Source organism: Lasioglossum baleicum, chromosome 2, assembly GCF_051020765.1.
Source record: "Lasioglossum baleicum chromosome 2, iyLasBale1, whole genome shotgun sequence".
Taxonomy (NCBI): domain Eukaryota; kingdom Metazoa; phylum Arthropoda; class Insecta; order Hymenoptera; family Halictidae; genus Lasioglossum; species Lasioglossum baleicum.
The window spans coordinates 19,539,483-19,555,992 of NC_134930.1; the positions used below are offsets into that span (position 1 = coordinate 19,539,483).

A 16,510-nucleotide genomic window follows, 5' to 3' on the forward strand; every position below is an offset into this window, starting at 1 on the left:
GACAGTAAAAATATTAGAAGAAGTTGAACGTAGTATTATATTATTTTCAACCTATTAGACATACTAGGAGAGAAAATGAATGTTTATTTTATTCCACTTTGTTGCAATCTAGGTAAAGCAAAAGTAATCGTTGATAATGTTCATACCGCGGATCTTTACGCATTTATAGCAAAATTGAGTAGGCGAAATTCAAAATTGTGGAACAATTTTAAAGATTGAAGATGTTAATATATGATTTCTCCTCTATTAAAATCATTAAAGGATAAAATAACATTCGTTTCTATCTCTTGCAATCGATGCAGACAATTTTTAATTTGCATAAAGATCCGCTGTCTAAAGTCGCATAACTATTTTAAAATTCGTCCAAAGGACTTAAATTGTTTTAAGATGTTAGAAAATTAAAGTTTTTACTTTTTCATCTGAGCCTGTAACGATCTTTAAACATCTGTAGCTCATTGCATCACTAATCGATTCGTGGTAATCATTTTCCTCTCTTTACGAAAAGGTCTAAATTATTCGGGTAATTGTCCAAGTGCCTCGTCATTTTGTTCAGCAGTGTATACTACACCCACACGGGAAAAGTTGTGATTGAACGTCCTAATGGCAGGATCGAAATCGTCTTTGTGCTATCCGGATTGCAACTACTGTCGAGAAGAGCACTGTATATGTACACTGACAGACAACGCCGGTTTGTCCGACATTCGGGACGATCAGGGAAGAAAAGCTGACGCGCGCAATGCGCAATGAGCGGTGGGCGATACTTTTGAGCAACAGTGTATGCAAATACCGAGAGTTTGCGCGAGAGGACTCCCGATTTTAGCGGGGACTGTACCCGCGGGCCATCCAAGAAGGTAGAGAAGAGCAGAACGCCGCAGGAGCGAAAAGACCGGACAAGGAACAGAAGTGGGAAGATGGAGAGGCATACACCGTGCTGGATTAATATTTATGGTTCGTAAAATATGCGGATGGACCCGACGGTATAATTTGCTACGATTTGACCGGAGGGTCTAGGTCTAGACGCGAGCGCAGCCAAGAAACCCTTCTCGGTTTAATTTTCGGCTACCGAATTTGGAGCGGGCCTTCGTTATTGGTGGCTGTCTCTCCCTTTAGCCGTGCTGCTCGCCTCCTCCTCGGCCTAACAACTGCGGGCCCATCTCCGTCCTCTGTCCCCTGGGTCCTCTCCATCTATTTCGTTTCTTTTTTCTCGTGTATGGTCGCTCGATGATGTATCGACCACACTACACAACCTCGAGAAGCTGTCCCGCTCGTACCCCACTATTTCGTTCAATCGTTGCGCGCCAGTGTGTGTGTGGTAGTCACTTCTAATTTCTATTCTCGAAACCCACCGAGAGTCCTTTTGATTGCTAAATTTAAATGAAAACGCCGGTCTATCGTTAAGATAGATTGGAAGTCGTGGGAGTGGGTAAGTGAAATTAGGACTGTGGATCGATCCTCCCGGCCACATTTCATTTCGGTATAATGAGTGGACGCGGCTTGTTTTCGTTTCCAAGCTGATTGCCTTTTCGAGCCCGTGTTCGTTAACCGAGATTGCTGAATCCGCTCGTTTCCGCGGGGAGGTTTATATAAGCGGTGGTATACCTTCTATTCGCCGTTTTCCATCGACAGTTTAAGTTCAAAGAGTTACCTATGTATCTCGCTAGGCTGTGTCTTTTCAGTGAGATCCATCTAGAATCCATCATTCACAATCCTTTTTCACGCCATACATATAATCGGCTTGCTCGAATGATTCTCTTACAATCGACTTACTTAAAATCGACGGAATACACTTTACCCCCTCACTGATGACCACACTATGTATTACGTGACCAGTCTACGGTCTTACAAGTGACACTACTCAACGTTGAACGTACTTATTAAACACCGAAAAATATTAAATACGTGTTCTTTTGTTTCGTCTAAATATGCTTTTTAGGGGTAGAAAGCACCCCTCAACCTCTGGAGATGGAAACGTTTGTGGCTAATTATATTTCTTAAAGGATTCATATCTTTTCTATAAATTTGAGCCTATCTTCCCATAACGTCTGATTTTTCTTTTTTGGGAACATAACGCAACAACTCAATTCTGAAGACAGATTTAGAGTCATCGCATTAAATTATTAATTATAGATACAGGATGCGCTCAAGGTCCGACAACTGCCAAATCCGGCAAGTCCAGCTTATTATTTCCAAATTTAATTGACCTGGAAAATCGATCTCAAGGTCGATTTCAAGGATCCCATCAAGTGCATCACTCTGAACTGTACAACTCTGGATCTAGCACGTTTTTCAGAAATTATTTTTGTCCGCGTTTTTCGCGTTTCAGTTATGCTCCCCAGTGTGTTTTACAGGACCGGGGCCAGTGTGCCGACTCCGTTCCCGATCAACGACGCCGAACGACGGGAAATCAACGGGGTTGTAAACTGTGAAATGCCACGTCAGACGTCGGGACATCGTGAACGAATCTCTCTCTGCTCGGTATGAGTCCGTCCCGCGTGAAAGGTTGCAACATATCAACGAGTCCAAGAGAGCTGGCCGCCGAACTAACAGACAGCGTGAAATCGATGACATACGAATATGGTGGTCGGTGGCCCTGCAGGAATGCGTTGTTGATGTTGACTGCCGCCGTTGGTTGGCGCCTGGCCTGTTGCCACATTGTAACGAGCCATGCATTGCATCGCGCATCGGGGAGAACGGTGATCGCCCACTTATAGGTGTTGCTACGGCGTGTCCTGTTCGTGCACACGCGCCGATAAATCACGTCCATTAGCAACCGGTGCCATACTTCAATTGGCGCCTGTTATTCCAAACAATATTTCAATCGCCTACTTTTTCTACGGCCGATATGCAAACCGTACAACGTGTGTTACAGATCGATCGACGTGATCGCGAGACGAACCGCGCGCACCGCGCTAGCTCTACTCCGGGTAATGGAACACGGCTTGCAATGGGTTCTCCGGTGGTCTAATCAATTCTGCCGTTAGGACACTTACAGTCCTCGACAAAATAATAAGACACCTAGCATATTTCTAAATTTCTTGTATTGGTGGAAAGTGTACACTCCGTTATATCCTGAATACTACGTACTATGTCCAAAGTAAACATGCAAAATCTTACGATTGTATCGCATACCATAGCAAAATTAGAGAAAAATATGCGAACACGGACTGACATTGCTTCGACAAAAGTATAAGACATTTGGCTTATTTTCCAATCATGTGACTTCTATCATTGAGTGTTCTACTGCGAACGTATTCAGACGTTGAATCTTGTGATTTTCTTACATTATAAGTACATTTGTTACAACGAAAAATAAATAATGGGTCGAGGAAAGCAGTTCGATAAAAGTGAGGTCGATCGAATCAGTATTAATAAAATTGCGAAATTATTAAATAGAAGTAGGTGCGCGATATATAACGTGTTAACAAATTCTGCTTATGGAGAAACGAAAGGAAGTGGAAGACCTAGCGTTCCTCCCGAACGTATTAGTTTCTCATTAGATTCGTATTAGTTTCAGCTTACTACAATAATTAAAACGAGAAAGATATTATTATTTAGCTTCTGTGTCTTGGATTCGACACGAAAATTCTTGTATTTTGCATGAAGATCCGCAGTCTAGTAATAACAAACGGAAGCAATGCCACCTCTACACGAAAAACGAAAGATCATCGATCCCTCTTGGGATTCATACAAATGCGCGTGCACTCCTAAGAATCCTTAACACCACTCTTTGGAACCTGGTATCTCAAATCGAAGGTATCTCGGATAGAATTTCCTGTGATTAGAGGAATTCTTCTGGATACCCCTAGGAATCCTCTAAGATACTCGAATTCCTCAGACTTGCGAGGTTTCCTGAGACCTAGTTCCTTTAATCCGGGCTAGATTCCTTTCGAAACCCTGAATACCTGTCACGGTAGGATTCTCGAAAGCCAGTTGCTCAATGCATACTTGGATGGAGGGATCTGGATCCGTTTAGACCCAGTATTTTAAAGGCATCGTATGATAGGAGATACAAATGCTTCCTGCGAAGGCTATCCAAAGTGCAGTTAACAAAGCGAGTCATTGAGAAAGATCGTGTGCAACCGTCTCGACAGACACTTCTCAGTGACATCAGCCACGTCTCGCGAAAGCACGGAGGATACGAAGGAACGGTCATCGGCAGGATGGAAATCGAAAGTGTGACGTAGTAACCGAGCTACGTGCGCGTCGCGTTCCGCAGTCACGGCGGATACGCGACGTTGTTTCGGATGACAAAAGTGACTGGGCCCGTCACTTATGCGAAGCACTAGAAAATTAATAACTAGACTGCGGATCTTTGTGCAAAATAAAAATTGTCTGTATCGGTTGCAAGGAATAGGAACCAAACAGAATGTTATATCGTCCCTTAACAATTTTGATAGATGAGAAATCATATATTGACATCTTGAATTTTTTAAATTTTCCTACAATTTCGAGTTTCATCTTCAATTAATCAATTCGGCTATAAATGCAGCGGTTTCCGACGTGTCCTACGAGTTACAAAATATACAGAAATGCACATGTTACACATTCATTTTTCAGAATCAAATCATACCAATTTTTTTAAATTCTGCGGGGTGCTCAAGGTACCCCATTTTATCGAGAATCTTATGTTAGTGAGGCTGAAATCGCCGCGAATGACGAGAAAGATGCACCATATCGGAAAACTGTCTGGGAGGTGCGGATTATTGCCAGGGGAGGCGCCAAAATTTTCTTGCGGCAGTATTTTTTTGTAATAAAGAGTTATTATTGTTTAAAACGTGTCTATATTATTATATCTATTAAAAGATAGGGAGGCGTGGAAACAAATTCTTTTTTAGGGGAGCGTAGTAGCATAAAGGTTGGAAACCGCTGCTATAAATGCATAAAGATCCGCAGTCTATTAACACTAAACGTACCGACCGGTTCCAGATTTTTTATATTACAATTATTGATACGATAAAAATGGTTTCATGAGAAACGATGGTGTAGATATCTTTATTGAAACATGTATTACAACAGGAGCCGCACAGAGTCTGAATAAAATCAATCTTGTCATTTTTATAAGGGAACATGTACCACAGTTACGCTTAGAGGACTTAAGGTATAATGTAAAACAATGTTGTTGATTGTATAGTATCGGCTCGCAAAAAGCTCTCGTTAAAATCGAAGTTGAACAATCGGGATTCTCGTTAGAGTGTTCTTGGGGGGGTTTGAAGGGTGGTTGACAGAGAAAGAGAGCCGGCCGAGAGGAGAGTGGGGAGGACGAAAGCGCCGATAGGGGAGGGGCCCAGTTTTAATAGCCGAGGACCTCTCGCGCCGCAGCAGAAAATCTTCGCGGTCGATGTTCCGACGAGATAAGCACGTAGTCCGGTAGCCCGGTTTTACCGGGCCAGTATTTATTGGTTATTGGTGTGGACCGTCATTAGCGAAACCGGGGGTCCCACCGCTCCGAGCAGATACGAAGATATCGCACGGGGCGGCACGCTCTGTCTCTGTCTCCCTCTTGCACTCACGCTCTCTCTCTCTCTCACTCGCACGCACACACACATATACTCCCTTGATCTTCCTTTCTCTCTTTCTGTTGCTCTCACGCGCGCGCAGAGCCCTTCGGACGGCCACGCCATTCGCAATTTCGAGCGGACGAGACCCGGTGTCCAGTCGATTGGACGCGTTCCGCCGAGTTGACAAATTCCTGCGGCCCCCGAGACACGCCGCTCCGGGAAAAGCATCGAACCGGGAATCGTTGAAATTCCTTGGCAATGCCGAGGTCAGCGTGGCGAGACCAGAGATCACGGTTTCGGACGTGTGTTGAGGGTACACGCATTCACGTTTTCACGTGCACCAATATAAATCCGTATTTTAATCAGCATACTTCTTTATACACGGATAAACGGGCATTGAAGTAAACGTGTACAGGGTGTATAAGAATTATATGTCACGGCCACCATAGCGTGATTCCACACCTACGATTCAGTGGAAATTGACATAAAAAGCTCCTCGCAAAATTGACCTCGACCTTGAAAATCAGGGTAATCAGGGTAAAACAAAAACGACATTTCTTTTTGTTTAATCGCGTATTCTACTGGTCATAAGGACGAACTTTGTGAAAGAAACCTGAAGAAAGGTTCCTTTCACAAAGTTGGTCCGTACGACCAGTGGAACACGTTTAAACAACAAAAAATTGTACTTTTTTTTTTTGTTTATGGCCGTGACATATAATTTTTATACACCCTGTACACGTGCATCGAAACACACGGATAATACACGTGTATCATCCCGTTTATTGAAGTTCAAGGGTCAGCTGAAACTGCCTTGACGTCCTTAATTATTTTTAGCATGTCCAATGCATTAAATTACACGTGTCCATTTTTGTCAGAAATGCATAAAATCCGCGGACTATTTATAATCTCTCATACAGCCGTTCCAGACGAGGCATGTTAACAAACAGGAGACAGCGCCTCGCCGATTATAAATCGAGCAACACGCACATGTAATACACTATGCACTTATAAAAAGCCCTACACATAATATTCAAAATTGTTCTCTCTCTCTCTCTCTCTCGCAACATCGACGGTGAAGCCCACGTTTTTTCGAAGTGGTTCCAAGGTTGCGCTTGCGTAAATGAACGCGATTTAACATTAATCATTACGAGGACGGGTGTTCGGGCCTGCGAAAGGAAAAGGAAGAGCAACATCGGTGTCTGTGGTGGCGACGACGAGTTGCCGGGGTATATTGCGAAGCTACTCGTCTTGAAGAGGACTGCTGTTGTACGCTCGTTTAGCGCTACCCTCCGGGCAAAACCACGGCCGCCATCGTGCACCCGCGGATGGAAATGCTAATTTGACCGAAGAGGCCCTTCTACGCACCCTTCTCTCCTTTCGCCGCGAGCGGGATCTCCTTCTTTTGCTCGGAAATTGTCCTTTTTTTCTCGATTCCTCCCGGCAGTACGTACCGTTCGAGAGGTCTACCCTTTTCGAGAACATTGTACAACCGACACGTGTGTCATTGCTTACGATATTGCCCGAGTACGGTAACGTTTCGGTAGAAGGACGTTGCCCAAGGCAGTGAAGTTCTTTTAATTAAAAATTTTCGTATTAGATGGTACAGCGAGGTATTTGCACACTTCGGAACATGGCGAGCCTATTTCCAACTTCGTTCCGAGTGGTCAAGCATAAATTGTGGCAAGGACGGATCACATTTTGTTGATGACAAGCCTATCAGGCATCTGAATCATCTAAAATTCCTCAGGTGTGCATAATACCGAACACGGTGACGTGACAATCGAGTTATGGCGTGCTTCACAGTATACTTCGATATGGAACAGGCAAACTTTTTTTTGGAATGGGCCAGATCGTAAAATATTTAGGCTTTTTTTAAAATTCTACTCGTAGAGGAACGAAAAAGTTCATAATTTTTTTATCAGGAACTAACATTTATACGTAGTATAAATATAGACTTTTATTATAAATATATAGACTTTTTATTTTTTCGTGATCATTAACCCTCGTCCGTCCCTCATTTCGCGAACTGAATCTGGCTCTCGATGTCCAGTTGACACAGTGATAAAAAAATCAATAAAATAATAGATTTATTTATTTAAATTGATGAGTTAACCCTTAGCACTCGCGAATGGTGACTCTGAGGCGACAGGAAAAATTCAAAATATTGATTACATTATTAAATAATATATATAATAATATAATAATAGTACAACACTTAAATGTTTAGTAATTGATTAGATGCGAACGTATTTAATAATGTAAACAATATTTTGAATAATGGTGCCAGCAATTTAAAAATTGATTCAAATGAACCACTCGTGGGTCGGATTAGAAACATGTGGCGAGATGTGTAATACAGAATATGAAACAGTACTTACGTATGTGTGCGAACTTCGCCAGTTCTTCGGTGCGTACTTGCTTAACTTATTTTCCGGATCAACGAAGAGGTACTCGCCGTCTGAAACAAACAAGCATGTTTGATTGATTAGTCCGGATAGCGAAGAAGGTTTTCTAAAGGGACGATTTGGGTCCTGGAGCGTAGCCAGGTCTGAAATGAAGACGACGATCCAAGGAGAGATTCTTTCGAGTCTGGGGAGCGCGTCCTCGGAGGATCAATCTCCGTCAAGGATACAGTTTCGTGGTACGAGCGTTTCCGGTCGTCCCGGGTCCGACTCTGACAAATTAATTTTATCGGCCACGACGGTGTTCCTTTATTATGATCGCGGAGAGCAAATACAAGCTGCTCGAGAACCGGCGGGGTCCGCGAGATTCGGGGGTTCTCCTCATGGCCGGGCCAAATGGGCCCGTACAAGGGCCCGCACGTACTCGTCCACGGTGCCCTGATATGGTCGCTGCGTGGAGCTCGGGGACCCATTCTCCTCGCTCGACTTTTTGCACGGCTGATGGCCCGAAATGCCGATACCCCTAAACGAGCGAAACAATGAAAGAGCTTGTCGGCGAGGAGATGTTCGTGAATGAGAAGGCCCCCAAACCTGTCCTGCCCACATGGGGCCAGACACTCGGGGACCGAGACCCTCATGGCGCGACAACGCGACGCGCTTTCCAAACTGGAACTCGATCTCGAAGAAGTTCGAACCGGGGGCCCACCCTTTCGCACTTCGCGATCATGCGCTAGATTCTCTAGCTCGATTATTATCGTTCAATCATTATCAGACTGGACCTCGAAAAACATTTTTTCGGATTTGGATCAGGATCAGGATCAGTTGTGCAGCCTTCAGGTTGCGCACTGAGCCCAAAGTTTGAAAACTTAAGGAAAATATCGAGATTTTTAAGAGTATCAAGGTCGAAGTATATTCTGCTACAGACTGCGTAAGGGCAACATTTTTAATTTTATAATTATTGAAATTGTGACGTTGCTAACATGGAAATTGATTCGATAAATTCTTTTATCTAAGCACGTATTTCAATTAAAATTATCAGGTAAAACATTTTAATCGCTTTCACGATTTCCAACATGACGACTTCAAATAACTCCCAAATTATTTGTCGCACCAAGAAGTTTTTCAAACAAACGTTGCATGGTTTAAAGAGGGGCATACAGTTCTGTAATCTGTTCTGTACGATTTTGGGTATCGACGGCAGAACCGTAGCATTCGGTAACAATCGAGAACGGGTTGGTTTCACAGAAGCGTCGCGAAAGTGTTTTCACGGAACGCATAAAGTCCCGGCGTGATCATGGCGTGGATGTCAGTGACCGAAACAGCTCGCGTTCCGTTTAGATCGCCGCAGTACCATTATCGGCGGAGCCGCAATAAAATATGTTATCGTGACGCTGTTTCATCGGCGAAACCATAAACCCCCCGTACCTCAGAGTAGGTTACCCTCCATGCGTGTATCCTCTACACACAATCATTTTAAAAAATGCCTAATTCATGTTACAAAAATTCATTAAACTTGGACAAAACAACGTAAGAGCATAACAAACAAGCAGATGTTTATTATTACTGCTTATTATTATTATTAGAGTTGTCGATGTTGTCGTTGTCGTTGTATGAGTCAAACCTTGTAATCGAATTTTAAACCACTTCCCGATCAGCTAGAGACTTGAAACTTTAAACATAGTTCAGAACTGGATGACAATGCAATATTAAAAAACAAATTGAGAAAAAAGCTTTTAATATTAACCGTCACACACCTCGTCGCGCGACACTCGGTAGTACGTCATCGCGTTCAGCGATCCCCACTCCGCGCGCCAGCGCTCCCTACTCCACTACGCGTTCCCACTCCGACTCATCCCCACTCGATTGGCCCACTTCGCACCGAAGGAGCTTAGTGGGGTTGTGGTGTTCCGTTCATTCAGTTGCATTTCGGACAATTTCGGACTCTATCAAGAGAGGTCGTCTCTCAGAGTCATCCCCTCATTCTATCTCGCGTATTTCCATATATTGCATTTCTATATATATCTTACTATTTCATACCAGTATTACTATATCTTGCGTTCCATTTAAAAAGACTAAAAAGTAGAAAATAAAAATAGATATAAAAAAGACCTTTTTAAAAACCACGCTTATATTAAAATGCACTATAAATAAAAAAATCGTGGAGCGCCCACGAAGATCACGTCAATATAGTTCAGCGCTCCACGCTTTTATTTATAGTGCATTGTAATATAAGCGTGGTTTTTTAAAAGTTCTTTTTTATATATATTATTTTTTCTATAATACTCGACGACGAAGCCTCTCTCGATGATCGCTTCCGGAATGTAGAGCGAACAGAGTGTGTCCGATTGGAAACTTGTGCAGGCGGTTCTGTATAATATTCATTCATATTATATTCATCCGTATCCATGCACACACTCGCGTACACGTAGGCAGGTATACATATACATCCGCACGGTGCGGAATCATTATGGGTTACGTTTCAAACATCTGCTCCTCAATAAAACTGCACGTCGTGAAGCCGGTCCGGGTAGTGTCGTTCGTGTTCGAACAGCCGCGCCTCGATTCTTCTTGACTCTCTCTCTGATCCGAGGCCCCTTCTTCGCCTCTTGTTCCCCACTAGCACCCCCTACCCCCTCTCTCTATCTCTTTGTCTTTCTCTGTTTCCCGTCGATTCCTCGTTCTCCATCTTTATCTGGTGCCGAGGTTTCGTTGTTCGGTCCGGGTTCTCCGGTCCAGACGGCTGTCTCTGTTTCGCGAGACGCAAGTAGGAGAGTCGAGGATTCTCGGACACCCTGTATTTAGCATATTTCGATTTGCCCGAGATACACCGAGAGCCCGTCCACCTCGTCGACGTCCGGTGCCACGTGTGGCATGCTGCCTTTCAGACACGAAGGAGCGGATCGAGCCACATTCCGCGGTGGAGCCGGCCAAGGATGAAAGAAGAAGGAGCCGGGGGGATGTAATGCACTCTCCGTGGTGAAGAGAGGCCCCAGCCCAAGCCGGGACCAGCTCACTCCGGGTCCGACTCGGCCCGGCCCGGCCCGGGCTGAGGGTCTCTCTCGGCTTTCCTTTCTGCTGCACCTTCCTTCCCTTCGGACGTGAGCCAAGAAGGAGGGAGGCAAAGACAGAGCGGACGAAGCTCGAGCAGTGGGAGTACGTACCTACGAGAGAAACCTGGAGGAGGAAGCGAGGAGACGAAAAACGAACAAGAGGAGAAGGACGAAGGGAAGAAACGGCGAAGAAGAGAAGGGAAGAGGAGGAGAAGAAGAAGAAGAAGAACAGGAAGGTTAAAGCCGGACGGGAGAAGAAGGTTGGGGGTGGCGACCTAAGAAGGTCAGAACATCGTATTTCTTGCGGGCCGGCAAGAGTCAGCAGCGTCATTAAAAAGAAAAGTTCCGAGGGCATTGTGGGCCGGCCGAAACTACACGAAAAATTCTGCGGTTGTCGGGAAGAACGCCGCGTGTGTCGCGTACTTTCGGTTTCGAGATATTGCCGTTTAAAGTTCTGTGGTTGTCGGGGGAAACGCCGCCGCGTTGTCACAATTTCAAAACGTTTCAGTTTACACATTAATCGAGCTTCATAGCATAAGATTTACCAGAAAAAAGTCGTGAAAATTAATTTGGAAGACTCAAAAGAAAATAGTGCAATTTAACCGAAGTCGCAATATTAAAGTTATGCGACATGCGGCGTTCTTTCCGACGACCACAGAACTATCCCCGAGGATGAAAAATATGAATTCAACTCTCTCTCTCTCTCTCTCTCTCTCGCGCGCTCGCTCTCCGCGGAATTATTACAGACGCTGGGCGAGAGGCGCGTCTCTCGGGTGTCCTTGCTCGAAGGTAGTCGGGCCACCGATTGTTTCACCTGTTCGGTCTCGGGTAACGCGGCCCGCCGCCCGATTTTGCGATCCTCCTCGAACCGGGCTCCGTTCACAATCGGAACCCGGAGAGAGATAGATCCTCGCCGCTGATCGAGAAAGTCGTAAGTCAGCCGGAGAAGTTCTTCTTTCGTTGCGATCTCTCCGTTCGTATAGCCGAGGGCACCTGTGTTACCCGAGGTATAACCCGACCATTACCGGGGAATGTTGCCCGAGGGCTAACCCTGGCCCTCGTGTAACCAACCATCGGGGCCCATGGGGTCCATCTTATCCCACTAGAGATTCCCTCCAGTCACGGACCAAGCAAGATCTTTACGTCGTCCCGTCTCTGTTCCTCTCTCGTGCTTCTCTTCCCTCGTCCTTCTTTTTGTCCGTCTTCAAACCATTTCTCCTGTTTCCCTCTGTCTCTCCCTCTCTCGTTCTAGTTGCCGTTCTATCTCCCCTTCTCCGTTCACGTTCTCTCTTTCATTGCTTTTTCTCCTTTCCTATTTCTCTACACCTTTCCTCTTTCGTCAGCCACCCTTTCTCCATGCTTCTCTCTCTCTCCCTATATCTCTTGTTTTGTTGATCGCCACGCCCAGGAACGAGGCTAGGCTCTTACTATTTTACGAGCACGTCAACAATGATGCTGGAAACAGAGCGACTCGGGAAAATCGTGGAAGGGTGAAGCTATCCGGTACTACAAACTTGCCTTTTCAGTTGGGATTACGTAAAAAATAGTAACAGTTGCGTTTTACGATTTTTAACCCCCTGCCCTAGAATGTCGAGAGAGACTTGTGGCGAAGAGTCTGGACAGAGTCTAATATAAATATTTATATTGTATTAATTTCCTTTAAATATAAAATTCTATTTTTCTATGAAATTCTGAACGATGATTCTAATCGCTACAACCACAAATTGTAACCACTATGATTCTCATAGTCTGAAGGTAAATGAAGGTAAACTGGGTCTGAAGGTGAACTGTCAAGTTGCAAAATGAATTCTTACGCTTCTGAGGATTCGCAATTTTCTGACGTCGTATTTTCGAGATCGGTATTTCGCGGAGAAAGAATCTTCTTGCCGGAGGCGAGACAGTTTGTTGCGCGGTTTTGCCTTATGACCGGCGAACGCGAAAACGAAGAGAAAAAGGGTGGCGACGAGTGTTCCAGCGAGAAATGGCAGGAATCTGGTAACGAATGAGGCCGAAGGGAGAGAAAGAGAGAGAGGGACCGTTCGTCCGTGGCAGGGATTCGCGCTTTACCGGATGAAAAAACCGCGAAGGAACGATCCCCATAAACCCGCCGGTTTCCCAGAAAGAAACAATGTTCCCTCTCCCGTCCCGTGGCGCAGCGATGCGCCGTAACGGTAATTACACCCGTAATCACCCTTGATTGCTGAGAGAGGGTCCCGGTCTCCTTTGCCTTTTGCACTCGCTATCTTTTACGCGAGCGTCCCAGCCTCCACCAGCACTTTTACCAACGCCGAGAACAGAATAAGAAACCCGGGACCGTCTTCGCGAAAGAAGACGGAGAACTTACTAGGAGAGACCGTCGGTCTTCGGGGTGCAGAAATCGCTTTCGGAATGACAATAGGTGCGAGCTGTGGTGTACACCTAGCGCTGCAAAACCTTCGGCGACGGGGGCCTTCGTTTTTCAGGAATTCGAGGTTCGAGTTTCTTCGTGTTTCCTGCAACTTGCTCGCAAAACGAACCACGGCGGAAAGCCAGTCGTAATTGGAGCTGCGTCCACCAGATATCCTATTTCTTCTCTGCTCCGAACTTACTGTCACTCGAAAAACTCTACGCACACGCCCTTCGCAATGATGCAGCTGTTTTAGAGCGGATTTTTTAAGAGTTTATAGACAACGTTTTTTTATTCGAGTCTGTAATGAAAATTTAAGATACATGTGTTACGGTTCCGTGTAAATGGTACGTCGTAATCGACGATGATATAATTAGACTGCGGATTTCATGCGTTTGCAACAAAAATGAGTAGCTTTAATCTAAAACAGCAAAACCATTGAAAGAATCTAAAATTTTGATGTATTATTTTCAGCCTATTAGACATATTAAAAAAGAAAATACCTTTCTATTTTAGTCCGGTTTGTTGCAACCCAGACAGAACATTTTTATTTTGCGTAAAGATCGAATCATTAGACTGCAGATCTTTTTGCTCGACAACTAAACAAACTTATGTGCTTTGTTTTATACTGCATTGTTTGCGATGCCTTATTGTTTTTGTGGAGATATATTCTACAGTGTTAAACATGTTATAAAATATATGTTTTTAGCGCATTAAATGGCCTGAATGGATGATTCAACGTGGCTGAATGAAATGAAAAGATGAAATTTTCTAGCGACACTGATGTTTCGTCCCACTTTTTGAAAATCGACCAGTGCGCGCGACGGGAACCACGGATCCGTGTTACGCGCCAAAATCGCGTCCAGAGCTTTCCGGGGCTGTTATTACACGCTCGTGGCCAGTAACGAAGCGTGGTCCCGACGTTCCCTTACGGAAGACAGATGGAGTTCCGTTGAACGGGCCGAAGGGGGATAAAATGTGGCTTCCACTAGCAGTATCACTACCAAGGAAGAACGCGGTATGCACCAGCAGCGCCACCAGCGAGCGCGCCACTCCTCCACCGCAGGCCACTATCTGGAGCTCATCGCATATTTCATCCCGATCAAATTATTCCGAGGAACAAAACACGCCGGGCTAACGTCGAAGGGCGAGAACGTTGGTTGGACCATCTTCGGCGGACTTATGTCAGTTTCGCGTTCGCATGGGACCACGCAGTCGATTGCTGCTAACGGGTTGGGAAATCGAACATGTTCCACCCCTCGACGAATTGAAAAATTATATTTTACCATAGAAAAATCGTACCAACAATTCAAAAAAAGGTGTTGTATTCCCTTAATTAGTATTTGTTTTGTAAGATACAACGGAACTAACAAGGGAAGTTACCCAAGTGTAACACGCCGATAGCGATAACGTAATTGAAGATAGAGCACATCGCACCCCCGCAAGAACAGTGACACAACTCAAAAGATAACGATTTTGAAGTTGGAACAGTGATAGATACATTTAGAAAACTAGAGAAACGTCATAATTCTATCTCCTAATTGAACCGTTCGAGGGCAGTTAGGTCAGTTTGCTTTTTGAGCTAGTTCATATCTGTAGTGGCAGGAACAGTGTCACTTTAGAGTTGATGGATGCATCCGCAATATCATTTTATAGAGCCTCGAATTTACTTCCAAAAATATCTTTCTGGAAGATTAAAGCTATCTACCTCGATCGAAGTTTTATAATTTTCTTAAAATCGTTATTGCGAGAATACAGCATTTTTTAGTTAAGGTGGAGCGGGGTAAGTCCGTCTACGGGGCAAGTCCGTTCATCGGTTTTTTTTATTATAATATGAACGAAGTTTCTCTAGCTTTTATTTATTATTTATAAGTTATTATACTACATTAACCCTTAGCACTCGAGTGGCGACTCTGAGAAGCCGGTAAAAATCGCTGCACCATTCTTTAAAATATTGTTTACGTTACTAGATATGATGGTTGTCTAATCAATTATTAAACATTTAAGTACTACACGTCGTGTCCACCAAATTTTAAGAGAAATCATTGAGAATGGAAATATTCTAGGTCGGAAGAAATGTTTAATTGTCGAGTTAAAATAGCTCCGAGTGTAAAGGGTTAATATAATAAATCCAAGCTGGAAAAATTTCGTTCGTATTGTAATAAAAATAACCAATTAACGGACTTGCCCCGTAGACGGATTAACCCCACTCCGCCTTATGTCACTAGAATTCTTCCGATCGTTATCAACGTTACAGTCATCGTTGGGTGCCACGTGTTCTGTTCCACCCTGTATATCAAGGATTCGTGCGAGGATCTTCGACATCCTGAGAAGTTCTCGCTGGCAAGTGGGGATGAAATTGCGCGGAGGGGGTGAACGGATCGGTACGTCTATGAAAATTCAAGTTCGATAGGATGAAACGGATAGTCGATCGAAGTAAGTCTGCTAATATATCGGAGACGCGAACCCAGAAACTGCCTGCCCAACATTCCTTCCTGGATGCGCGTTCCTTCTTCGTCCCCTTCTTCGTCGCCCCCTCTGAACCCCGTCACTCCTCCCCACCCCTTCGGCCGTCGGGCAGCCTTCCTTCCACCCCTCCCTCCCCGCAGCCCCTGACCGAAGGCAGGATGTGCTGCCGCCTCGACATGCACGGGGCTTCATTAGCGTTCGCGTAATATAAATCAAACGACGACGCGTTTTAATTTATAAAACGCCATTACACCTTATGAATGACCCATTCATGTGAGAAGCCTCGCTTCGTGGACACGTGTCCCCGTTGTTACGACCACGAGGGTCGGAAAGGAAGAGAGTCGGGACAGAGGAGGGTGGAGAGACGGTGAAGTTCGCGAACAAGAGAGGCAGGAGAAAGAAAGAGAGAGAGAGGGAGAGAGGGCCGACGAGGACGGAAAAGGTCGTCCAAAAAGAAGGTCGAGAGGAAGGACGACAAAAGCAACAGGAGGAGCGCAGCTTCCACGAAGGAATTTTCTCTCATGAATCGATCGGGAGCTTCGATCTGATCGGTCAGCTCTGGGGGGGGCGGGAAGGGATAGAGCGAAGGAGAGAGGGAGGGAGGACAGGTGGAGAAAAACCGTGCGCTACGAAATGAGAGAAACACGAGGGCTGGCCGACGATAAGAAAAGAAAAGGGAGAAAAAAGGGAAAGGGAAGAAAAAGG

The 16,510-nt window shown here is 44.9% G+C and overlaps 1 protein-coding gene across 1 annotated transcript in view; it reads right to left on the reverse strand.

Moving 5' to 3' along the window:
- Positions 1-16,510, reverse strand: part of LOC143215470 (protein expanded) — a 113,953-nt gene that overhangs the window by 12,348 nt on the left and 85,095 nt on the right. Inside the window, exon 5 of the mRNA XM_076437610.1 lies at positions 7,877-7,956. Coding sequence (XP_076293725.1) covers positions 7,877-7,956 — 80 coding nt within the window. The remainder of the gene's footprint in view (positions 1-7,876; positions 7,957-16,510) is intronic.